This window comes from Physcomitrium patens, chromosome 20 (assembly GCF_059467195.1).
Source record: "Physcomitrium patens ecotype Gransden chromosome 20, ASM5946719v1, whole genome shotgun sequence".
Classification (NCBI taxonomy): domain Eukaryota; kingdom Viridiplantae; phylum Streptophyta; class Bryopsida; order Funariales; family Funariaceae; genus Physcomitrium; species Physcomitrium patens.
Window position 1 is genome coordinate 5514237 of NC_143429.1, and position 26689 is coordinate 5540925.

Consider the following 26689-nt stretch of genomic DNA (forward strand, 5'->3'; position numbering starts at 1 on the left):
AAAATCATGGCGAGATTGAAGAACTCGGAGTCGTGCTAGTCCTTTTGGAATGTACAATTGCTCTTCAAAGTATAAAAGATCTCCTTCCACCTTCAACTTATCGTCATTGGTACGTTGCTTGATATCAATGGCTACTGAATCTTTAATGGTCATAGCACGTACCTAGTTTAAGAAGTCAGCATCAAATGATATAATAGTAGCACAAAGTTGAAATCTCTCTGGCTTCAATAACGTTGTACATTGTTGATCAAACGCTGCTTCTCCAGCCTTTGGTGCAAGATACGATCTCCTTGATAAAGCATCGGATAGTCCTTGCTACCTTCCAGGTCAATAAGTGATAACAAAATCGAATCTAGATAGCGACATATTCCACCGAGCTTGACGCCGATTTAAAACTCGAGCCGTCATGAAATACTCCAAATTCTTGTGATCCGTATATACGGTTACTGGATGTGCAGCTCCATCAAGAAAGTGACGCCATTCTTCGAAAGAATCCACTATAGCAAGAAGTTCCTTATCGTGGATCTCATAATTGATTTCAGCAGCAGAGAACTTCCGAGAATAGAATGCAACTGGATGGAGCTTCTTATCTTCACTCATTTGTGAAAGCACAGCTCCCAAAGCAAAATCTGAAGCATCAGTTTCTAAATAGAAGGCATTTGTAAAGTCTGGATGTACCAAAATTGGAGCTGTAGTAAATGCTGTCTTCAAATCTTGAAACGCCTTCTCCGCCAAAGGTCCCCATTCCAACTTATCCTTGCATGTTAATCGAGTGAGAGGAGCAGCAACTTGAGAATAATTCTTGATGAAGATCTGATAGAAGTTAGCAAAACCAAGAAAGCATTGTACGTCTCTAACCGTCTTCGGAACCTCTCAAGACATGATTGCTTCTACTTTCTTGGGGTCCATCTTCAAACCTTCTGTAGTCGCAATGAACCCCAAAAATTCCATCTCTGTCTAGTAAAATAAACACTTTTCTAATTTGGCATATAGTCCTCGCTTGCGTAGTTTCTCCAAGACCAAACGAACATGCTCCTCATACTCTTCCTCGTTTTTAGAGAATATTAGAATATCGTCCAAGTAGATGACAACAAAATCGTCGAGGTGTTCTCGAAAGATGTCATTCATCATATGTTGGAAAACCGCTGGAGCATTGGTAAGACCAAAAGGCATGACATTATATTCGAAATGACCATACCTTGTACGGAATGCTGTCTTCCACTCATCTCCTTCCTTGATTCGTACGAGATTATAAGCTCCCCTTAGATCAATTTTTGTAAAGATCTTCGCACGTCCAAGTTGTTCTAAGAGACTAGAAATCAAGGGTAATGGATAACAATTTTTCTTTGTTACCTTGTTGAGGCCTCGATAGTCCATACACATCCGTAATGATCCATCTTTCTTCTTCACAAATAAGATGGATGCTCCAGCTGATGATTTTGAATGACGAATGAAGTTCTTGGCTAGATTTTCGTCAATGTACTTTCGTAACTCTGCCAACTCCGTTTGCGATAGATTGTAGATTGGGCCAAAAGGTGGTTGTGCTCCTTCTTGCAAGTCTATGGCACAATCATATGGTCGGTGTTCCGGTAGTATGTCGCCGTTCTTCTTTTGAAACACGTCTTCAAAATCTTTATATTGCTCCGGTATACTTGCTGTTGAGATCTTCTCCTCGGTAGTTGGAGCCGCATAAATGACAAATGGAGTGCCTTCCTTAGATGATCTTATAAACGCTCTTGCTCTAATGACTAAGGATTTCTTTTTTCGAGGTTTTTTACTAGGTTTTTTCTTGGGTGGTTTTGTGGGAAAAGTCATCTTCCGCAACCTCCAATCTATCAATGGATTATGTTTTTCCAACCAAGAAAGACCAAGAATAATAGGATTTGATGGGATTCTAATAATATTAAAAATAATATGACTACTATGGTCTTTAAACGTTACTTCTATAGGTTTTGATTCATGGGTGATGCTACCAGACAATAAAGGTCGCCCATCTATGACCTCAACATGAATAGGTTTTGATTTTTGTACTAAAGGGATCTTATGACGCTTTGCAAATTCTTCGTCTAAAAAACAAGCAGATGCTCCTGAGTCTAGTAGTGCTAAGGTTCTCAGTTTTTGAGGGCCGATAAACAGAGGGATTGTAAAACAAAGTGCAGGTTGGGCAGAAAGAAAGGAACCTGATTGTTGTTGGGATATTTCATTGTCCAACGGCACAGTTCCTACTGTGGCTGGGCATCCTCGTTTTCCTGAACAAATACTCCCCTAGTCTTGACTATACCTCGATTTTGCTTTTTGAGACAGTTTTCGACTTTGTAGCCTTCTCCACCGCAATACAAGCATAAATTTTCCTCCATACGTCACTTTTTTTCTTCTATAGTAAGAGATTTGATATGTATCGCATCAATTTGCATGTCTTCCACCTTTGAATGCGAATTCACACTGCTTGCCGACATAGTTGGAGCATGGCGAATTGTATGTTGTCTTGAGCGTTGATCTTGGCGACGTTGGAATAGGCGATTATCGCACTTCACAGCTTGGCTAATGGCTTCATTGAGCGTTCGTGGATCAGGAAGAGTTAACAGCAAATCCTTCACATCATCTCTTAAACCCCAATAGAATTGACTCATCAACGCTTCTTCATCCCAATTGATGTCGCATACTAATTACCTGAAATTCGAAGCATAGATTGATGTAGAACGCATCCCTTGTCGTAGCGACCGGATCTTTGTTGTAGCCCATCGAACCTTATCGTATTCACCAAATGCTTCTGCAAATGCTTCCAAAAAGGTTTCGAAGTTGTTTAATATGGATGATCGTTTCTCAAACAAAGGAGCAAACCATGATAGAGCTTGTCCCGTAAGTAAGGTTCCAACAAGCCCAACACGTGACTCCTCCGTTGGATATCGTTCAGGCTGTAAAACTGTTATCAACCTGATTTGATTGACGAATCCTCGAAACTTGGAACGTGTTCCATCAAACTTATCTGGAAGGCTAACTCGAGGCTCCTTATGTTGTAGAACTAGTGGTTCTTGTCGAACCTGAGGTAAAGTTGTTTCTCCAAGTGCCGAAATTTGAGGCTGGTGTAGTTTAGATTGTGCTATCCCAGATACTCCATCATTATGAAGCCTTGCCACCACTCCTTCAATCTCTGCAGTTCTTTGTGATAATGTAGCGAGGGCATTCATAATAGCATCTAACTTAGACTCCGAACTTTCTGTCATACTAATGTCTTGACCTCCGGCCATTCTAAAAGAAGGACAAAAATGACCCTATAAGAGGCAATATTGGTTTATAGGAGGGTAATCCACAACCTATAAAATGCCTTAAGAATTTCAAGAAGAGATGTAATCCACTCTCTCCAAGAAGAATAAGACTCCAATATTATAACAAAAGAAGTATCAGTTTAGAGGAGGGTAATCTGCAACCTCTAAAAAATACTAGTATACCTTCAAGTAGAGGGGTAATCTACACTCTACTAAGAAAGAACTAGCTCTGATATCTCAAGTTAGTGTAGTCTCGACAAACTATCATGGACACAAAATATAGACTTGAAATCTAACAAGAAGTTCAAGAAGAAGTAGCAAAACTAGATTAAACAGATGAGTACAAGAACAACACCAGAAAGGTGAGCTAGAACTCCAAGAGATGTGTTGTCGAGACTGAAGAACTCTTCAGCCTCGATCCCTATATATACTCCTACTTAGGAAGCTTCTCGAGCTACTTCTATTAACTAGAAAGCTTCTAGAAGGTTCAAGAGGCTTCCTTTCTAGAAGGTTCTAGAAACTTCTTGAGCTACTTCTATTAACTAGGAAGCTTTTAGAAAGTTCCAGGGGATTCCTTTCTAGAAGCTTCTAGAAACTTCTCTTCTAGAAGGTTCCAGAGACTTCCTTTCTAGAAGCTTCTAGAAACTTCTCTCTAAAAGGTTCCAGAGGGTTCTCTTCTAGAAGGTTCCAGAGGCTTGTTTTCTAGAAGGTTCTAGAAACTTCTCTCTAGAAAGTTCTAAGGAATATGTCCCTAACACCTATAGGATGTCACCACGTATTTCTTAGTTAAGTAATATATATAGAGGTAAGAGTGACACCTTCCTCACTCTTGTCATCTCCTTTCTTGCTTTTAGTCTAGTTTCAAGAGTCTTATGTTTTTTAGTCTTTGGCAATAGTCATTCCAGTTCTTCTTTGAATATACATACTTTCTTCTATTTTTTTACTTTCTTTTTGACACAAATTCTACAAGTTTATGCATCTTCTTTCAATTTTTGTCCTTGATAGATTAACAAGAATATGCATACAATATCACAAATTTTTCTTTTTTTGATTAAGAGTGGATTATCTCTTTTTTTTATAAGACATAAGTGTATTAGAAGTTGTGGATTATTTTCTTCTAAACTGATATTATTTTTAGAAATTTTTTTTTCTTCATTCTTGAGTATTGTATTTTGTAAAAATAAACGCCTTTCTTTTTATTGTGCTTGCATGGTAGAGCTTCCTGAAATGAAGAGTGCAATGGCTCAAATGTATGAACAAATGAGAGAGTTAATACTTACAATGTACCAACTCAGTCTACGACCACAAGCAGCAACAAGATTATCAAGCAATGAAGATATAGAGATAATTGAAATTGCTTCAACTTCTACACCAAGCCATATTATTACTCTACAATAGAACATCGTTCAAGTTTCAAGGAAGTAAAAATTAGATTGCTTAATAAGTTTGATGGCACAAGATCTAAGTTTTAAGGATTCATCAATCAGGTACAATTGGTAATTGAACTACAATCTCAAAGTTATCCAACTCAAAGATCACAAGTCGAGTTTATTAGAATACTACTTTCACATTCTACTTTATTATGGTTTTCATCATTTCTTGAATGATGTGATTCAATATTAGATAATTTGAAAGCATTCTTCATAGAGTTTTGATCTATGTATGGAGATAATAATACAAATCATGTTGTAACAAACAAGATTTGTATCTTGTGACAAGACAATCAATCAGTGACATTATATGCTTCACAATTTTGACAATTAGCAACAAATATCAAGTGGGATGATACAACACTCATCAGCCAGTTTCTCTACGGATAATAATATGAAGTAAAAAAATTGATGCTTAATTTAATTGATCCTCAGACATTAAGTCAAGCAATTGACTTTGTTATAAATATTACAATCGACTTTTTAAATTTTAATCTCAAAATTATACAAAGAAACCTTAACATTATTATAATTCAATGACAACACCAACTACTTTTCAATCTAAACATTTAGAAGTAGAAGACATGCAAATTGATGAAGTACATTTTAAACTTCTTACCAAATAAGAAAAGATTTGTTATCATCAAGAAAGACTGATTATATTATGGAGAAGCTAAGGACACTACTTAATATTGCCCAAAGAAATGATACAACTATAAAATGAGGAGTACTATTGTCAAAGATGAAAACATGTTAGAAAATAAATTTATTTAGCTACAATAAGGATCGTGCAGCTAGAATCTTATACAATTTTTAATAAAAGAGCTCCTATCTTATTTGTGAAGAAAAAAGATAGATCATTGCAAATGTGTGTGGATTATTGAGGAGTCAACAAGATTACCATCAAGAATAAATATCCTCTGCTTTTAATATCTAGACTTCTTGATCAATTAAATCAAATTAAGATTTATACAAAAATAGGTCTATAAAGAGCATACAATCTGGTCCACATTAAAGAAGGAAATAAATGGAAGACTGCATTTTGAATAAGGTATGGACACTTTGAATATAATGTCATACCTTTTGGACTCACAAATGCACCAACTCCTTTTCAATATCTTGTAAATGATGTTTTTCATGAGTTTCTAGATGATTTGTTGTCTGTTATTTAGATGATATTTTAATCTACTCTAAGAATGCAAAAGAACATGAAGTTCATGTTCATCGTGTATTACTAAAACTTAGAGATACAAGATTGTATGCCAAGATGGAAAAGTGTATATTTTACACTATTTAAGTTGATTTCTTAGGATACATCATTTCAAACAATGGTCTAATGATGGATCCTAAAAAAATTCACACAATCATGGACTGGAAGATTCCAAAAATAGTAAGAGATGTATAATACTTTTTTGAGATTTGTCAATTACTATTAGATCTTCATCAAGAATTTTTCTCAAGTTGGAGTGCTACTTACAAGCTTAACTTGTAAAGACAAGCTAAAGTGGAATAAAGAAGCAGAAGCATCATTTCAAGCTTTAAAGAAAGCTTTTACTTCTGTACCAATCCTGTATTGCATCAATTTTTTTAAAGTATTTTTTATGGAGACAAATGTATTTGACTTTGCCTTGGATATAGTCTTGTCACAAGTAGAAGCAGATAACAAATTTCATCCTGTAGCTTTTCATTCAAGAAAAATTTTAGCAGCTAAGATTAATTATGAGATCCATGATAAGAAACTTCTTACAATTATAGACTCTTTTCAAGAATGGCATCATTATTTAGAAGGTACTTCAAGTCATGTTATCATATATATGAATCACAAGAATCTCGAATATTTCATATCAGCACATGTTTTGAATCATCGCTAGGCTCGTTGGAGCATGTCTTTATCAAGTTTCGAGTTTAATATCACTTATTGGCTGAAAAAACAACAAGGTTTGTTTAATACCTTTTCTAGACGTTCTTATCTTACATCAAAAGAAGGAAAAGTAACTTTTGATCAACAAAAGATAATTTTATTAAAGCCAAAATAATTTCATCTCCAAGCAATGAAATCAACATTGATTATTGATTTGACTTTTCTCAAGCAAATCCAAGCAAGTATGTCCTTAGACCTTCTTATTCATGATATTAAAAATAATTCCTCTAAGTCTTAAGATACTTCCAAGTTTGAGTTTAAAAAAGACCTATTCTATTTCAAAGGATGCTTATATATTCCAGAAGGAGAAGCGCAATTACATACTCTTGAAGCTCATCACAATTTCTCTGTAGCAAGATATTTTGGATATAATTAGACTTTGAAGCTTATATCTAGAGATTTTTTGTAGCCTCAAATATGGAAGGTTATTAAAGAATTTGTGAAGACATGTCATATTTGTACAAGATCAAAAACTCTTCATGATCAATCTTATGGATTCCTCCAACCATTATCTATACTAGAATAATTATGGTCTTCTGTCTCTATAGATTTTATTATGGATCTTCCAATTTCAAGTTCATATGATTCCATATTTATGATTGTAGATCATTTCACCAAGATGGCACATTTTGTACCATGTACAAAATCTATCATAGGTGAAGGAATAGCTAAATTCTTCCTTGACAATATCTATTGCTATCATGGGTTACTAAGGGATATTATATCAAACAGAGGAACACTATTTTTATTGAGATTTTGGAGAACTCTTTTTAAGATATTGAAGGTGGATATAAAACTATCTTTGGCTTTCCGCCCTCAAACTGATGGATAAATAGAATAGATAAATCAAGTTTTAAAGCAATATTTGATGTGTATCATCAACTATAAACAAGATGATTGAACAACTCTTTTGCCAGTGGCAGAGTTTGCTTACAATAATTTGGTACATTCTTCTACTCAATAAACACCTTTTTTTGTCAATTATAGTTATCATCTACAATTTGATACTTTTGACTTTTCAAAAGTTGATAATCCTATAGTAGAAGATGTAGCAAATTGATTGTCAGAGCTACATGCAATAATAAAGGCACAATTAAATGAAGCTCAAGAACGACAAAAAGCCAATGTAGATGTCTATTGCAAGGAACAACCTCAATTCTATGTGGAGAATAAGGTATGGTTACTTAGTTGCAATATTTAAACTATTTGTCCTTGTGACAAGCTGGATTATTGTAGGCTTCAACCATTTTTCATTGGTAAATAGAACAATCCAATTGCTTATTGATTACACCTATTGAAGTCTATAAAAATCCATCATGTATTCCATGTATCTTTACTTGAGCTATACAAGACAATGGATATACAAGGAAGGAGACAAATGCCACCACCTCTTATAGAAATGGACAATAATGAAGAATTTAGACTAGAAGAAGTCTTAGATTCAAGGTGGCATCAAAATAGGTTAGAATATCGGATATATTGGCGTGGATATGGCATTAATGAATTCACATGGAAGCCATCTAAGAACCTAGCAAATGCATCAACCAAAGTTAAAACTTTTCATCAATGACATCCATCAAAACCAAGATGAAGAGTCAAAAAAAATTTTGCTATAAAATAAAGCAAGCCCAATGGAGATTTCATTCTATCTTCTATCATTGTTTCTTTGAATTTTTTAGTATTTAGGAGATGGAGGAGCAACAACCAGCAGATTCAACTCAAGAGCTATCATTTACTAAGCTACTAGACAAGACATTACAACTATCACAACCTTTGAGATGGCAAAATCGAGATGAAGAGTCTCAAGAATGGCATGTTCTTCTTCGAATAGATGGCAAGATATAATGCATTTGGTACCACAACCTTAGAAGGAACTCTTGATGTTTAGTGATACTTTTGGAGGTAGGAACTATTGCTGATGGTATTATTAATGTTTTGTTTGAAGGAAGTTATGAAGACCTCAATAATGATCAAATATCAAGGTGGTCTTCTCGCCTTAGTATGGGATATTATTGATGGTTGAAGGCACCTATCAACTACCTTCAAAGGGAACAAAGATCAGTGTACGTGGCAAATATAGTTTGGTGCATTTTGAACTTCATCAATATATAATCATAGCTCCTCATGGAACTCGTCCTTAGAAAGGGGAATAATGTCACGGACATACATATTTATCTTGATAATTATCTAGATAATAAAAATAGGTAGAAGTAAGTCAAAGTAGATAAATATGATAATATCTTGTAGAAAGCTTCCTAAAAGCTTTATAGATGTTGCTTTGCCTTTATACATGTCTATAGGTGATTGATAGGTTAAAAACTTGGCCAACAAGGACACCACATGTCGACATATTGACCACTTATAATACAAGCAAGACATATGGCAAACCTAGGAAACTTATCTTGCAAATTAGACATGTGTCTTGCAAGTTGGACGTGTATTAGACGTCTTATAGCATGTCACTACATATTTCTTAGTTAAGTAGTATATATAGAAGCAAGGATAAGGCCTTCTTCACTCTTGTCAACTCCTTTCTTGTTTTTAGTCTAGTTTCAAGAGTCTTATGTTTTCTAGTCTTTGGCAATAGTCATTCCAGTTCTTCCTTGAATATACATACTTTCTTCTATTTTGTCACTTTCTTTTTCACACAAATTCGACGAGTTTATGCATCTTCTTCTAGTTTTTGTCCTTGACAACAATATGGAAGTAAAATAGAAATAGTTATATGAATTCAAATGTTAAGTGTATCAATTTAATATTTTTTTTAATTTTTACTTTATCAATAAATATATGTGTATAGAAGGAATATGTAAATATTTTGAATTGTCTTATTTAATAGATCATATAATCAAATTTCAATAAAATAAATAATATTATGATTGTTGTCATTATTATTTTTTATATTTTAATAGTGATAAATTTTGAATCTTTTTAGAGATTATTATTTTTTTAATAGATAAAAAATTATATAAATTTAAAAAATAAGAAACTAAATGAAGGTAAGGATGATAACCTATTTGTTTATGTTATACATGCGGAAACTTGTATTGTTGGACACTACCATCTATCCATTCTTGTATTCATCTATATTCCTATGTTCTTGTATTTGGCCAATTAGAAGACTTCTTTGTCTCTTTGTCTTATATGCAATAGTGAAGCATTCTATAGTGAACAAATTTAAGTACCAAAATCCTTCTAGTGTTACAAGCCGTAACAATGAAGCTGCCCTAAACTTGTAAAGAAATGAACTTCAAACAAATTCGCAGAACTTTTAAAGCAAAAGCAAGCCACGAGGGCACGTTTGGAGAGGTCAATGCCAGCAAAAGGCACACTACGTGGTCACACGTGGATCCAGAGGGAACGGTCAGGATGACACTGCTACGAAAAGCCGCATCCAAAACGGTGACGAGCCTCCAGATCGCGCCAACTGGCGAACGAATAATGATGAAGAATGTTAATTCGTCTAAAAATGGACGAATACAGGGGCCGTTCTTCGACGTCAAGGTTGGGTTGAGGGTTTTAGGGCCAAGTACGTGCCGGGGCAAACCGCCCTTCCTTGCCCAGCCCAGGCCCCTGTCTACACTGGCAACCCTGACAATGCACGTCCTCATTCTCAAGCTTGGAAGAGGCTTCTCTACGCCGGATTCAAGGCTCATTTCGGTGATTTCTGCCCCCCCAACCCTTAAAAAACTTCGTGGGTTGTCTACCTGACTGGAAGGCGACATTGGTTTCACGAATTTGCGCGAAATTGCGAGAATTTGTGCGAAATTTCAGCAACAATGGTGAGAGCAGTGGCGGTCACGTCGAGTTCGGCGAGTTTGGGGTTAGGCGTTACGAAGTCCAGATTCGTCGTGTGCGATGGGCTTTCTTCGCAGTCGTTTGTGATGGTAGGGACGCATAGGAAGGGCACACGGATGGTGCAGCCGCTGACGAAAGTGAACGCCGGGAGGAGGGGCGCGGGATTGGTGAGAGCCGATGCGTTACCATCGTCGCAAGAAGTAGCTAAGAATGTACCAGGAGCGCAGGCGGTGTCCTTGGAGGAGGTCGCCCCCGATTCTTCGAAACCGATTTCGGAGAGTAACGGACCCAGTTCATCTATGAAGAGTAGAAATGAGAATATCAGGGACGAGGCTCGTCGACAGGGGGCTGGCTGCTCTCCGACCACATTTTCTGCCAAGTACGTGCCATTTTGTCCTGGGCAGGAGACTGACGAGGAATATTCATTAGATGAGGTGATTTACAGGAGTAAGACCGGGGCGTTGTTGGATGTTCAGCATGATATTGAGGCTTTGAGGAGGGCTGGAGATGGGAATTATTGGAAGAAATTGTTCGATTCGAGAGTGGGGAAGACGACGTGGCCGTATGGCTCCGGAGTGTGGAGCAAAAAGGAGTGGGTGTTGCCGGAGATTGATGATGATGACATCGTCAGTGTGTTTGAAGGAAATTCCAACTTGTTCTGGGCTGAGCGTTTCGGTAAAGAGGTGCGTGTTATTACATTTCTGAATTTCTATTAACGTCTAAAATTTTTCACTTGAAGTGCTCGTTGGAATACCAAAAAAAAAAAAAAAAAAAAAAAAAAAATCAGGACAAATCAGATTCAACAAGTCTCGGATGGTTTTGATGATCTCATTCATTCCAGGATCCTGCTTAAGAATGTTCAGTTAGTCTTTCTGCGAAACCTATTTTGTGGTGTTGAATGTCAGAGAAATGGTGACACATTGAGATTTACCTCTACGTTTGTAGCTGTGGTTCGTTCTTATTCAAAATTACATTGAACTAACTATGAACGTCTAGGTGTTCCGGATCTGAAGAGATTATGAGGGTAGGTTGTCAGTTTGGCTCGCGAGTCTATGCCAGTGTTTGTAATCCTGAGCAACAATTTTTAGCATGGATCACTTGAATTTGGGTTACACAAGATTGAAAGGGTTGAGCGCAGATACTATTTTGGGCAACGGGGAATTCATGCTTTTTGACATGTCCCCCTCATCATAGTTGTAGTTTTTAAACCTCCTAACAGTGACAGAAGGTAGTTAGTTGGCTCCTCTAGACACATGTCTATCTGTGACACACTTCAATTCCTTTTCTTTTCTTTTCGTTTACTTAAGGGGTAGTCGACGTATTACAGTGCTACGATTTTGGACAAGAAGTACTACAGGAATCATCACGTGTAGCAGCCATAGGGTCACACATTTTTAATATTGCTTCTCATGTTCTCTTGTAAGTGAGGTATTGTTACTCAAACGTACATGTGGCAAACGTGATTTTTGTAATAGGGAACCTGTCTGTCTGTCTGTCTCAGGTATTTCCCACATTCACCTTTTACTGTTGTGGCGGTGTTGCAGGCACTGAACATGAGTGATTTGTGGGTGAAGCACTGCGGTATCAGCCATACAGGTTCATTTAAGGACCTTGGGATGACTGTGTTGGTCTCTCAGGTAAATAGGTTGAGAAAGTTGGGTAAGCCTCTTCTGGGCGTGGGATGCGCCTCAACAGGGGATACATCTGCAGCTCTTTCAGCATACTGTGCAGCTGCAGGAATTCCTGCCATTGTCTTCCTACCTGCGAACAAGATTTCCATAGCTCAACTGGTGCAGCCAATTGCTAATGGGGCCTTGGTTCTGAGCATGGACACAGATTTTGATGGTTGCATGCGGCTCATCAGAGAGGTGACTTCAGAGCTACCCATCTACCTCGCAAACTCTCTCAACAGTCTTCGACTTGAGGGCCAGAAAACTGCCGCCATCGAAATATTGCAGCAATTTGATTGGGAGGTACCAGACTGGGTGATTGTACCTGGAGGTAACCTTGGAAACATTTATGCATTCTACAAGGGTTTTTACATGTGCAAGGAGTTGGGCTTGGTGGACAGAATGCCTAAACTAGTTTGTGCTCAGGCGGCAAACGCGAACCCTCTGTATAGGGCATACAAAGACGGTTGGGAAACCTTCAAGCCAGTCAAAGCACTTCCAACTTTCGCATCAGCTATTCAGATTGGAGATCCTGTATCCATTGACAGAGCAATCCACGCCTTGTCTCAGGTCGATGGTATTGTAGAAGAAGCAACGGAACAAGAAATTATGGACGTCTGTGCACAAGCAGATAAATCTGGAATGTTTACTTGTCCACATACAGGAGTTGCATTGGTCGCTTTGCAAAAACTGAGGGGACGTGGTGTCATCGGCGCAAATGATAGAACAGTCGTTGTCAGCACCGCTCATGGGCTTAAGTTTACCCAATCTAAAGTAGATTACCATTCAAGTGAACTGCCAGAGATCACAAGCAAGTTTGCCAATCCTCCTGTCACTGTGCCTGATGACTTCGGCTCTATAATGGACGTCCTTCGCCAAAAGCTCGCCCTGAGATGAGGCAAGTCCGCCACTAGATATCCGAGTGGCTTTGTATAGGGTATGGGTTTTTTAAGCTTTGAACTCTACAGCACAGTTTTCGGAAGCGATATATACTTTTTATACTGCCTTAAACCAAATTTGGACCCAGAATAAGCGGTCCGAATGTTTTTTCAAGGCTTGATTATTTTTTTTATAATAACTTCTGCTCATCGAACGTGGAGTTCGGCTTTCTACACGTTTCTGACAGGGCAGACAGTGAGCAGTGATTGCAGCGTCCATTTATACCCAGATCCGAAGGAATAATTCCTTTTGTCCTCTCTGGGTATTTATCATTGCTGACAGACTTCACGACAACGAGTAGAGAGAGGGAATCGGAATTACGATCTAACGGAAGTAATTCACTTGTCAACGAAAAGGCGAGAATCTCATTTGTATCCGGATCGAGAACGCAGGCGCGGTAGGAGCTCTTTCAAACCCGCCAGTGGAATTGGCCGCATTAGCGGTGACACCAGCCAATCTGTGCAGTGGTCAACTCCAGTAAAGTAGCTTGTCAATTCAACAATCTATAAGTGGCTCTTTCAAAAATGTCAAGCTCGTGGCTACTCCGTCCGTACGGTGCAGTCAGGTGGCCTTGTCAGAAAGACTATTTCAGAAGCCAATGGATTGCGTGTGGATTTTGTTCCACAATCCAATCAAATAAAGGTGAGCTACAGGAGTTTCAAGTGGATGTGGCTAACCACACGCTTTGCCATGAGCTGGGAATTGCTTTCCTGTCAATTCATCCCCCAAGCCAGAGCATGCTGAGAATGTGTGTTTTTACCTGCTTTTATCCATTTGTCAAGTTTACCGCCCCCATGTAGTTTGTGCACTTCACTTATTAGAATATTATATAGCCTTCCCAATGATGCTCCAGACCTGAATTTGTCATGGAGATAGAATGGAAGGCAGACCCGCATGAAGAGAATTGGGACTTGGGCCAATGATATTCTTGTGAGATTTAATACACGAGCCCATCTTGGCTGAGGTGTTCATAAAGGAAGTTGCTAATCCTGCCGTATGTTTACGATAGTCATTTTGCAGGGGCTGCGCCAACACACAGCGTACAAATCCCCAATAGCAGGATTTGGCAGAAGAATTGACACGTAATATTTACATTGCAAGGAATGTATGCTTCAATCCTAGCTGCCAGGAACCAATTGTATTTGATGGTATACGCCTCATTAACGTGTCTTGGTCAGTGGTTTACGGGCGTCCACTAATAATATCATTGTTTTTCCCGATTTTTATCTGTAAAGAATGTGCCGATAACAACCAGGAGCCGCAAACAGCCACCACCAAAAAAACGAACTGGGTTTCTGTAGTTGTCTCTTACGACAACCAAGGGCCACGGCGACTGGAGTGTGAATTGTAGAATATAACTATCCGCAAACAAAAGTAAACAAATATTTAACAAATCCCGGGGACTAAGTTATAAACCATTTACTTTACTTCAGCAGCACAAGAAGCAGCATGGCTGCCAACAATGGGCCCCATTGCACATGGTACACGTAAATTAAGTAGATACAAACCATACAGAAAGTCTAAACAATCTAGCACATATGTTCAGACTACTGGATAGGAATTGCTACATAACCCTGCATAATTATACCTAATAAACAGCAGTATAACTGAAACGTAGTACCTCACTCTCAATCGATATCACATAATCGAGTAGCACGCAGTATTATTTTTGTACGATATGCGCGAGAAAAAGCTACCTCAGACACATAGTATTTAACTCGCAATGTCCATAACAGTATCACCTTCAACAGCTGAGAGTCCCAAACTTCCAGCAGCCTGTTGAAAATCAAATCCACAGAAAGTGGGATCAAAATGCTTCCACAGAGAATGGATAGAAATTTATTATCGCTTCAAGGCCAAAAAAATATACGATGCGCATCAATTGTGTACTGCTAAGGGGTATGAACCGAAGTATAACACAAGCGTTGTAGTGTATGTGACAAAGAACACATTAGTACCAACAGCAATCACTAGCTCAGATAGTTTAAAAGTTTCCGTTGTCAGATTATTGGAGCCCAAGAAGATTACCTCTTTGAGTTGGGCTGTATTTTGAAGGAGCTTCTGGGAGCCAGACTTTCTTCTGCATTGCCACAGTCGCATCTTGACCGTCGCCCAAATTATGGTAGTTGCCCAGTTCCAGGTTGTGTACACCAGAATTCGACATGTACATGCTTTTACTCGTTTTGGAGATGCTGTCGCTCATAAGCCGAGATTCCCTTGGTGACCTTGCCTCAGGAGACGGTGAGTGGACCAAGTCTCCGGGCCCTGCAGAAACGGAACAGTCCTGAGAATTGGAGAAGGTTTATATGTGTCGGACCAAAACAATTCGCAAGTGGCAGCCCTTACTAGATGTGAAACAATTTAACTGTGTAAGGTTAACAAAGTTTAACAACAGCACAAAGCATATTTTGAAATCCAACCTGGAGAACGACCTGACTTGTCGGAAGTTTTCACAGTCCGATACATCTGCACTCACCCAAAACAACGGAACATCCTCAGAACTCCAAGAGGGCACCGAAGCTGAGTATTGAGTCAATGGAACGAATGCATCGAAAATGACAGATGAGTCAATTCACAGACCTGTAAGTGGCTCTTCACATGAGCCAGGGTAAGGTCTTTCACGTTCATCAGCTCCAGAACAGATTTCGGTGTTGCTCCTGCGTAAATATTAAAATAAGTAACAATAAGATCCGAGTCTTGAAGAGCCGCAAAATGAAAGGGATTACAGAGAATTCAAAACTTTAATTTATTACAAGATAGCTGAATAGTGTTTTCACACTTAAATCAGTTTCAAACTGAATCCCTATTGCTCTTACTTTCATGGCCACCAAGGAGCTCCACCGCTTGAACAAAGTATGCATGCAGGGCAGTAGTCCACCTCATCCTCGGAGCTCGTATCGAGCGTTTGCACGGTGACTTAAGCGGAAAGCGAGAACGAAAAGCAAGGTTCGCATAAATACCCTCCTGTTTAGCACTGTAGCCCTCCCTAATATTACCAGAGAAAGTTGATGGATTCCCAGGCAATGTCGAGGCTTGCTGGCCAGGGCCGCCCTTCTCAACACGACGGGAATTATCATCGTCATAACCGTAGAAATTCGGGAACCTTGGGCCAGGCTCCCTTTCACCTACATGATAGTTCCCCAATTTCAAACAGTCAGGTCTGGACAAACCGCCCGATGGCACGACAGGATCGCTCAGCCTACCCAATGAAAGCTCGTGAATGACAGAAGGCGAAGGAGCTGGCGGAAACACTCTCTGCTGTAAAGGAAGGTGATCCATATAATTCTCATTCAACCTCCTGGAGAAATCATCTTGGATCTCGCCCGTGAACATCCTCCGAAAGTCCTGACGCACCCGTTCAGATGGTGAGCATGTCCTGTTTGCATCTGTGCCAGTGTATTTCGTCTCTGACCTGCTGTCCATGTCCAGCAAGAAAGGATGGGCATGGTCACTACCCAGATATCGATTTTCCTGTATGTTCATTTGCACTTCTTCCATGCTTCCAAGGGTCATACCCTTTGGAGCTCGTTTGAGAAACGGTGGATCGGAGGGTGGGGGATTCGCCAGACACAGTACAGTGGATGCTCCCACATTATCCAAGTAGGAAGAACATCGCTCAATTCTGGGGCTAGAGGCATTGCTCTCACTGTCAGCGCAGGAGCTCATAGGTTTCGGAGACTGTCTCCAAAGATCGAAGCCATGGACATGCTCGGGTAAATCTTGGTTAACATTCTGCGGTAGACAGGTTCTAGGCCGTGTGTCGCTGCTGCTATTCGGTGGGCTGATGTGAAGCGCCAAATCAGGGCCAGGGGGGTTGGTGGTGGATCTTGATACAGTCATGGGATTATCTAGGCTAGACTCTTGCATTGTAAGCTGGCAGGTGAACTTCTCCTGCAGCTGGTCTCAATGCAAAAGGTCAACTAGGGAGGGACGGAAGACGGAAATTATTCTTGGTCAGGATAAGTCGAGTAATTTCAGGAGATCCTCAAAAATAAAGCCTGAGATAGTGGCCAGGGAAAATGTGCCTCAACCGTATGGAGGAGATCGCACCACTCGCAGACTGTGAGGAAAGTGAAGGCACCTCAGATGACGAATAAAGACGTGAATGCCACAGGCACCTCCACACTCCATTCTAATTCACACAAAATGAAGCCTTTGTAGGAGAGATCACGAGCCACAAGTGGCTAGAAGTGTGGGAATCGAGAAAAAATCAGGAACAACTCGCAGAGAGTAGGGAAGAATCCTTCATGGACTAGGAGAGTCAGGTTGAAGCGTCCCCAAACCAACCAGCTTGAAAATCCTGACGAAGTCTGAAAAAAAATCTAACCGAAATTCCTACCAACGGCAACAAATTTGGACGAAAGTATTTAAGCTGTTCTTCCCCAAACCTTCAGCAGCTCAAAGACTCGAGAGAATCTCAAATAGCCCTCAAGATTGTAAGAAAGCCCCCCACAATCTCCACCAGAAAGCTTGAGATGACGTCCTAGGCAGAAGAGCCGTCCCTACTCCATCCCGTCTAGAGCGCCCCACCCGCGCAGTAGCAAAGAGGCCAAGCCAAGAATGACAACGGGGTCACCACGGACATGAGCAGTGTAGCGACATTCCGGGAAACCAGTAACCTGAAGAGAGAGAGCACAGAGTGGCGTCTGGAAACCTAGCGACGCATAGCGCAGAAACCAACAGTAGAGCTTCGTCGTCCCCACACGAATGGAATGTTTTGCATGCGGCCTCACTGGCAGACGAGGTAAGGGGTCACTCAAATCTCAAAGAGCGGAACATTCCACAGCACATTGACCCCTCCCGACATCCTAGCTGCAAACACCACGTGAGGGATGACAACAACCCGGTGCAAAGCGAACTCGTGTGCATCCGTGCCAGTCTTGGATTCCACACTCATTCCCAATCCAAGCCTCTCAGGGAAGAGTTACACGCTCGCTTCCTCCTCCTCTCTCTCCCTCTTCCTCTTCTTCTTCTTCAAAATCCCTCCTCTTTCAAAATCCCTTCCTCGCACCCACCCTTCAAACTACCTCCACACTCCACCGATCTCAACCCCGAAAACTTCCTCCAGTTGCAGAAACCGCATCGGAAAGCACAGAGACAGCGTCGACGACAATAGAAGGCGGCAAACAAGCCTGTGAAGCGGAAGACGGTAGAAATACGAGCGCGAATCGGAGCGTCAGCAAAAACCACACACACAGCAAAGAACGCACAACAAAGACAAAGCCAGCGAATCCGAAGAAGATGAAGAAGAAGAAGCCCTGCGGCCCCTTCTTCCGTGGGGAACCAGGGGTGGAGAACGCGGGAACGGGATGGGAACTCCGTGTTCCTCTCATCATCACCCGTCTACCACTGGCCTCGCATGGGCCAATCCCATCACCCCCCACCCAATCCTCGTCATGTGGATGAATGTCTTCTTTCGTCTTTGGTTGCGCCTCCTCTGGGTGCCGTTCGTTTTGCGAATGTTCATTCATTTTCGCCGTAAGTTTCTCATCCATGGCGGATGAATATATATATAATTTATGGAGCTCCAACAAAGTTGTTGATTAATAATATGACATTATAAAAACTATTCCTACCATTTACTTCCACAAACTTTTTATTAATTAATTAGTTATAGTATTTTGTATCTGACAAAAATTAATCGCCATGATTATAAAGGAATAATCTGCAAACCCATTCACGAGTAATATATGACAACATTTAGATTATTATTTGTCTTGTCTTGTTAGCATTGTGTAATGAATGCTTTTCGAATCAGATTTTAAAAACGTGTATTCAAATCAATTCTATTTTGTTTCCCTGTTGGGAAAAAATATATATATATATATAAATATTTTTTTTTATTTATAGTTTGAAAAACCATTCCCCAAGTAGAAAACCTAATTGGTATAAAGTTTTTAGACTAATCCTACTTGATCAGTATATTTTTTCAAGAAATCTGAGCCAAATTTTTTTATTTTTTTGTTTCTGCATTATGAATGGTCATTTCAATAACTATTCTACTTGCATTATTAATACATTTGTATGTATGTGTGTGTACATATATATATGTATATATATATATATATATATGCTCATCTCTGCAGCAAAATTTCATTCAATTCTTAAAACTTCAAACATGATATCCATTTATTAACATTTTCATTAAAAATATATATATATATATATATATATATTAAAATAATCAAATATAATTTATTATCATTGATTTGTGTTTTACAAGCAAGAACTAGTATGCAAACTTTGTTACAAAAACTTTTAGTAACATGCATTTGCATTCCTAAAAAATATATTTACTTATGTGTATATATGTACATAAATACTAATAACAAGGTTAAGAATCTTACTTAAAGAAACATTATTAAAGTAGGTACTAAGTTTTGATTTATAAAAGAACTATTGGACGGACATCACCTTTAGGTTATCACTACATTAGCAAGACATCACCCTTCATTTTTAATAAGCATAAAACAATCTTGCATCTTCATTGAAAAACAGTATTTAACATAATTCCTCATTCTAACAACACAATGCCGTTGGAAGCCTCACCTCTCTTTGATTGTAAACATCTTTATATAACATTGGGCAATTGATAAGATGGAAGATTTTTGCAATGATATTGAAGACAACACTCACTTTCAACAATGAAGTTGTCATTTGCTTTTAGATTGCAATAATTCTTCTTGCCACAAGATAGATTGCATTATTTTCAACTAGATTGTAGATGTGGCAAGCATTCACAATTTTATGATCCTAACCATGATATATTTCCCAATATCTCTAAACAATCACATAATAGAGATAGATCATTCTTGTCCTAGTTGTATTCCTTAGTTATTGTTCTTTCATTGTAAGTTTTCATTGCTCTAGATGTAAATAAAATCAATCATTTTAAATCTCCAAATGGGCAATTTTCATTCTTCATACATTCTCCAACTTTGGCAAAGTCTTCTACCTCCATTAGAGCTTCTTTGAAGGTCATTTAAAGATAGAGATAGGACTTCTAGCGGCATTGTTTTGTGAGAACATGGGATCTTATTGAATAAGATTGTTGGACAAAGATGGAAGATGTTTTTACTTTTATTTGAAAATGAAGGATGGTAGCACAAAAACACCTTTATAAATGAAAACAAGATTTATCAAAATTCTAATTTTACTAATGTTTCTTATTTACTTGAAACTTAGTTTGAGATTTAATAGATTTTTTGTATATAGCAACAATTGTATCAATACTATATTATTTTTAAAACATATTTTTTTGTTAATCTAATTTCATTACTTCTACATACAAATATATTAAATATTCTTTTATTAAATATATGTAAATTGATAGTTGTAACATTATAAAGTACAAACATTATTTTTAGGAGAAAACATTTGAGAAAATAAAAGTCAATATATATCATGAATATATTTTTCAAATAAATTTCAACCATAAAAATCAAATTTTTATATTAAAAATTTATGATTTTAGATTATATACATTTTTTAATAGAAAAAAAACTACAACGAGTTTAATAAATTTTACAAATTATTTTATAGTATGGATAACTTAATTTTATAAATTTAATTTAATTTAATTTTTTTACTCATTGATTTGAAATTTAAATTAATGGTAAATTATAATTAAAACATTACCATACAGATATGTATAAAGACATTGTATCTGAAAAATTGTAATGTAGTATTACCAATTTTTTCTTACAAAACGTGTAGATTGCAGTGGATCCAAATTTAATCTATTGTCAAACATTTTAGAACTATTTATCTATAAATTAGAATTATTGATTAATAAGGACATTAAAAATGTTGACAAAAAACTATAAATTCATATTCAACATTTGAAGTAAAAACAAATGGATGCAAAAGAAAAATATATCTCATCAATAAATGATTCTTTAATAAACACTAATGACCAAGTAAATTCCATGTTTTAAAAAATCACTCAAATTTAAGATTTTGTAAGTATTCCTCATCAGCCTTCAATTGAATCAATGCTTCAATATCTTCATGTAGAGCTGCTTCTTTGGCAATTCTTTTTGCTTCTCGTTTATATTTCTAAAAAAATGAAAATAAAAAATAAAAGGTATTACACCTGAACTATTTACTTACCATAACATGTCAAGTATAATATGTGAATAAATAATGAAACTTTGTGATTAAAATTAAAACATTATAAATTAGATGCTATTTGTTTCATCTTGTTTCATTTGAATAAAACTTTAGACTATTTCAATTACTTTTAAATATAATTTACTCATGAGAGTGTACACCCACCATTTGATTCATAAGAAATTCGGCATTTCTTTTGTTCATGTTCAATACATCAAGTTCTGCCTTTTTTTCTTCTTCAATACAATTTTGTATGTGTTGTAACACATGTTCATCTTCAAATTGTAAATCTTTCCTTTCTTCTTCCAATAACTTATTTCTCGCCTCAATCTAAATAAATTGGATCCCATTTAGTCAACAAAGTATTCATCAAAATTTATGTTCCATTTCTTTTGATTTAAAAATGTTATTGAGGTATATATATATATATATACAAACACCTATGCTCACATGAAAATTAAATTACTAAGTGAAACTCCCATTATTTATCTATAATCTTAATATCATAATTCTAATTATATTGAAGCTTTATGTATGGGTTGTAATGTGAAAATTTCATCAAATAATGAAAAAATACTAACTTGAATTTGTCGTGATTTATGACATTCTGCTAATAATAATTTGGACTTTAATTGTTTTGCTGCAAGAGCCTCATCATCCGCCTTTTCTTTAGCTTTCCTATATTTTTCTTCATCTTCTTTGAATTTCGCTGTTTGAGTTTTATAAATCTATTGGGGTAAAATATAAATTAAATAGAGACATTTAAGAAAGTATAGAATATTTTGATATTTTACAAGAGTAAAATAAGTTTTGTAATTTACAATCAGTAGACGAAATAATGTCGTAATTAACATCTACTTTAATACAATAAAACTGTACTGGAAAATTTCCCAATTAATACCAACTTTTAAAATCACTACTTCTTTATCACAATTACTTCTAATAAACTTGTAATTGTAATTGTGGTTCAACCTTGTCAAGTTTATCAAACATTTCACTTTCATGGTTTGCTTTTGCTTTATATTTGGCGTCCTTTATTTTATTTAGCTCCATGCTTTGCATTTTTTTCTTTCTAGTATAAGTTTCAATTTCTTTTTCAAGCTTTTCATCCATCTCTCTTTCTTTATCTCCTTTACTCTATAAGTGAACTAGTTCAAATTAATCATAAAATCCTAAATTATTTCTTAATAAAAAATTCAAAATATGAAAATGTTATAAAATACCAATGCATGTATTATCAAGTATTATTATGAAGACAATTTCAAAAAGCCATACTCCTAGTTTTTTGTTAGATGCTACTATTTCTTTGGTCATTGCCACGGCCATGTCTTTTTTCCTTTGTTTTTCAGCATCATCAATTGCATTCATTTCTGCAATTTTCTTTTTCATTTTTTCATTTTCTATCATGGTTTCTTCTTTCTCCTTTTTTTGCTTCTTGTGAACTTGTTCAAGCTAATACACATCACATCCAAAATCACAAAAAAAACATTGTGTAAAATTAATTGTAATAAAATGTCAAGTTTAAGTAGCTTTGGATTGTGCAATGACATAACCAATGTATTGTGTATTTTGTGGAAAATTTCAGTATTTTATTAATGCAAAAAGAAAAAGTAAACATTTGAAAGAGGTCCTGAATTTTAATGTGAAATTTGAAAACCTGTTCATTTTGGGCTTTTAATAACAATTGGGTTGCTTCATAAGCTTTCTTATTTTTAAACTCCTCTTCATTATCATACTTTGATAAATTTTTTAGCATTTCATTATGGTAGTAAGCATCTTGATCGGCCCACTTTTGTTTCCATATTTTTTGAATCTTACATTGTTCTGCACGCTCCTAATTAATTTGTCCAATAAATGTTTTTCTAAATTTAAAATATGAATACATGCATGTATATTTATACATAAATTATAAATATTCCAATTTTTCTTCCATTATTACATAAAATACACAAAAAAAATATTACAAGTTACATTTAAATACATTTAATGACATTCATTAATTCTTTATAATTAAAAATACAGATAATGGTTTAAAAGATGTGTGTGTGGATATATATATATATATATATATATATATATACATATATATGCATACTTATAAATTTGCATAACATTGAAATTACTTTCAAAACATCATTTATCCAAGCCTTTGATTGAAGTGATTTCACATGCACTCTTTCTAGGAGAAAATTTGCTTTGTTAATCTGTATAACAAAAGTGTTATCCTTTCAATTAATCAAAAACTCATGGTAATTGCATCCAAATTTACCACGTATATAATTCCAAAGAATAGCACACAATACTTGTGAGAATTTCATTTTTTAAATCATAGATTTTCTTTTTAATGTGAATAGTGATTAATTTTGCAGATAAATTGAAAAAACTTATAAAATAGATATTAGATCATAAATATCATCCACAATCTAATTAAATAAGATTCGAGGACAAGAATTTCTCCATGCACACCAGTTTTATCTATGTTACGATTTTAGAAATAATGTTTTTTGCTCAAAATGCACATTAATATTCTTTAAATTAGAGTATATAGAATAATTCCAAACTTTAAATTCAATCGAAAGACTTAATTTAGGGTGTAGTTTGTCTTTATTTACATTATACCTAATCAATGCACATCGAATATTTATCCGTTGTTTTGACTTTTGCATGAATCATTGTAGTTATCTTTAGCTTATTATTACATTTATGCAATCTTTGCTAATCACACAAAATTAATCAAAATGCTTCAAGAAAGAAACATTTGTCGTGTTGATTAAATTTAATCAAGGTTTACCTTTTCAAGTCGCTCTTTATGTCGAATAGCCACATTTTCCTGATCTATCCTTATCAGATCGTCCTACATTATTTCAATTCATGTGAATATTTTGATAAACTTAGGATTATATATATATATATATATATATAGATGTGCAACAAGCACAGGGTCTGTGTATTGTAAGCGCATGACAAAGACTCTGTATTGAATTTCAAACCGTGTAATAATTGTGAGATATGTTTTTTTTATAATAAGTACTTTCTGTTCTTTTTATTTAGTTTTTTCTCTTAAAGAATTGCATAACATTACATTATTGGATTACTTCTTCTTTCTTCAGTCTGTCTTGTCTTGCTTTTTCTCTCAATAATCGTAGATTGGCAAGTGTATTTGGCCATTTTGAAGCTCTCTCTGCTGATATTTTTCTCAATCTTTGTTGCTATAATGTCAAAAACATTTTGCAAAAACCATTTTTGATGCATTCTTGTAGCAACAAAATCCAAAAACTATGCATATATATATATATGTAAAATTCTTGGATTCTGTTAATAGGAGAGTATATTTGTTTGTATAATAGGGTTTTTTAATTAAAATTATATAAATTGGGTGAGTATCATTTGTATATATATTTTTTAAAAATCCATACCTCTGCTCTAAAAGCAGCTAAGGGATTGTCATGAAGGTCTTTTTGAGCAAGTCGTAAATATTCACTTTCAGGTATTTCAGTGGCATTGCAGCAGGAATGATGTTTGATTGTATGTGCCATAATTCTTCAATGTTGTATAACTTTAAGCCTCAATTATATTATAAATTGTTTTAGTGCCAAGCACTGGCATTATAGGAGTAATTTTTTTATATTACTTCTAAAATATATATATATATATATTAACAATTACATTCCATAATTTATTCACTTGTGTAGGTAATTCTAACTTTTGAAGGCTCTCTCAAACACACACAACACACACAAATAAAAGGTACTATATCTTGCAGTGTTTGTAAATAAAGAAAAGACCTAACTTAATCAACATTTTTGGACTCTGCTCATAAATTACATATATGATGTTATTTTTACAAAAAAAACTTTTGTTTTAGGGGGAATAAACCGATTGTTGAACAGAATATTCCAATAATGATAGATGATCTTTTACAATAAGTATAGTTTGAAAAAAAATAAAAAAAATAAACTAATCATTTGATAAACACAGTTAAAATTCCTTTGTTAGGTTAAGAATACAGAGTCTTTTTTCAGAAAAGAAATATAAAAAAAGTTAAAAAATATAACTTTTTTTTTCTGCTTACATGAAAAGTTATTTATTAATACATTTTACTACCATTGTTTCAAAATTGATTCTTTGAGATTGAATTCCCATTTACACTTATTTATTTCTTTGTTTATTTGAATAAGAGTACTGTGGGTACTGCAAGAAAAGAAAAAGAGAAAAAAGAAAAAAATCACAGTTGTTTAATCATTACTCTGGTTTTGTAAAATCTTGTTTTGAGTACTATAATTTATATTTGAGGAAAAAAGAAATCAACAAACAAAAGAAAAGAAAACATCTTTAGAAAATTTTGTTGGATATGTTGCATAAATATAAAATAAAATAACTACATTCTATGTGAACATAGTAATTTTTGCTTAAGGTTTTTATTCAAAAACAATCATAGTACATAACTATTATTAAAAGACCAATATATGTAGATATGACTTGTTTTTGAAAAATATGTTGGAACATAAATGTTTTCTTCAAATAATTTTACAGAAACTCCAAAAATACTCAAAGCTACAAATCATTAGACAAGTGTTGTAAATCACAACAAATACTTTACACAAACTGAAATTGCAATGATGGCAATTTGAAGAACTACAGTTAGGTGAATCAATATATTTATTAATCATATTTTATAGAATAAAATTACATCTTAATTTAAATTACAATAAAATTCACTAATTTTTAAATTAAAGAACATACATTACATGAGTATTATTTGATTATTATTGTACACACACCCGTAATGTCTACGCACAAATCCAAGGCATTTAACATGATTTGTGCACCAAAACAAGGAAGAGGGTGAAGAGGGTGAAGAGGTCCAAGACCCATGCAAGACAAGGTGGAGTGTATGTATATAGACATTATGGGTGTACATATAGCAATTTGGGATGTGCTTGTAGTGGAAGCCATATTATTTTGGAAACTAAACAACTATTTTGAGTAATTTTGTAGTATTTTAACAAATTCATGCAATTTTTTTTTATGTTAATTGATTAGAGTTTACATTAAATTTATTTTGCAAGATATTCATAATATTTTTTTTACAAAATTAAAGGCTTAAAAATATGGTAAAAGTGTGTAGATATGAAAAAAATACCACCGTTTTTTTAATACCAAGATAGGTATCTTGATAAATTTCTAAGGTTCAAGAAAAAATAATCAAAATGTCGTATGCATACTCTATAGGGTGTCATTTTTGCTAATGTTAATCACACATGCATTACTTCTATTCTACCAATAGATTTCAAACAACAATGCTCATTATTTTCAAACAAACATCACAATAAATATAACAAATTCCTTGTTTTCAAACAACCTTTATACACGACACAAACAACATGTCATTTCATTTTCCCCTTCACCAACGTTACAAAGTAGGATACTAAGCCTCACCACAAGGAAATGTTAAACCTTCTTGACAAGTCCCAAAACAAAAAAATAAAAGAAAAAAAAGAGAGAAAGTAGAAGTAGAAGTAGATAGATGGGTATTGCCAATCTTAAGAGAGA

The 26689-nt window shown here is 35.6% G+C and overlaps 3 protein-coding genes across 4 annotated transcripts; 1 reads left to right on the plus strand and 2 right to left on the minus strand.

Moving 5' to 3' along the window:
* The first annotated feature begins 10146 nt into the window (after positions 1–10146).
* On the plus strand, positions 10147–13138 carry LOC112273623 (threonine synthase, chloroplastic). Its single transcript, XM_024502593.3, has 2 exons — positions 10147–11098; positions 11960–13138. The coding sequence occupies exons 1-2, from the start codon at positions 10397–10399 to the stop codon at positions 12980–12982; spliced, it is 1725 nt and encodes a 574-aa protein (XP_024358361.1). The 5' UTR covers positions 10147–10396; the 3' UTR covers positions 12983–13138.
* Positions 13139–14428: 1290 nt separating this feature from the next.
* Positions 14429–18237, minus strand: LOC112273624 (uncharacterized). Its single transcript, XM_024502594.3, has 5 exons — positions 15841–18237; positions 15605–15681; positions 15445–15490; positions 15053–15289; positions 14429–14800 (listed from the first exon to the last, which is right to left on the minus strand). Exons 1-5 carry the CDS (start codon positions 16889–16891, stop codon positions 14769–14771), a joined length of 1443 nt encoding a protein of 480 aa, XP_024358362.1. The 5' UTR covers positions 16892–18237; the 3' UTR covers positions 14429–14768.
* A 2447-nt stretch (positions 18238–20684) lies between these two features.
* Positions 20685–25219, minus strand: LOC112273168 (uncharacterized). Of its 2 annotated transcripts, none has more exons than XM_073529278.2 (10): positions 24553–25219; positions 24232–24345; positions 23928–23990; positions 23232–23340; positions 22794–22960; positions 22412–22588; positions 22109–22273; positions 21718–21864; positions 21302–21466; positions 20685–21082 (listed from the first exon to the last, which is right to left on the minus strand). In XM_073529278.2, exons 1-10 carry the CDS (start codon positions 24670–24672, stop codon positions 20966–20968), a joined length of 1344 nt encoding a protein of 447 aa, XP_073385379.1. In that variant the 5' UTR covers positions 24673–25219; the 3' UTR covers positions 20685–20965. The 2 variants fall into 2 exon arrangements, with proteins under 2 accessions (XP_073385379.1, XP_024357412.1); XM_024501644.3 differs by having other exon boundaries at positions 22794–22970; positions 23260–23340; positions 24553–25213.
* Between the last annotated feature and the right edge of the window lie 1470 nt (positions 25220–26689).

Excerpts from the sequence above, each read along its gene's own strand:
- LOC112273624 (XM_024502594.3), bottom strand. The coding sequence starts at position 16,891 with ATGCAAGAGTCTAGCCTAGATAATCCCATGACTGTATCAAGATCCACC. Across the intron at positions 15,491-15,604 it reads ATGTGAAGAGCCACTTACAG|ATGTATCGGACTGTGAAAAC; the intron begins GTCTGTGAATTG and ends GGGTGAGTGCAG. Across the intron at positions 14,801-15,052 it reads ATACAGCCCAACTCAAAGAG|GCTGCTGGAAGTTTGGGACT; the intron begins GTAATCTTCTTG and ends GATTTTCAACAG.
- LOC112273168 (XM_073529278.2), bottom strand. The coding sequence starts at position 24,672 with ATGGCACATACAATCAAACATCATTCCTGCTGCAATGCCACTGAAATA. Across the intron at positions 23,341-23,927 it reads ATAAAGAGCGACTTGAAAAG|ATTAACAAAGCAAATTTTCT; the intron begins GTAAACCTTGAT and ends TTTGTTATACAG. Across the intron at positions 21,083-21,301 it reads AATTTCTTATGAATCAAATG|AAATATAAACGAGAAGCAAA; the intron begins GTGGGTGTACAC and ends TCATTTTTTTAG.
- LOC112273623 (XM_024502593.3), top strand. The coding sequence starts at position 10,397 with ATGGTGAGAGCAGTGGCGGTCACGTCGAGTTCGGCGAGTTTGGGGTTA. Across the intron at positions 11,099-11,959 it reads CTGAGCGTTTCGGTAAAGAG|GCACTGAACATGAGTGATTT; the intron begins GTGCGTGTTATT and ends GCGGTGTTGCAG.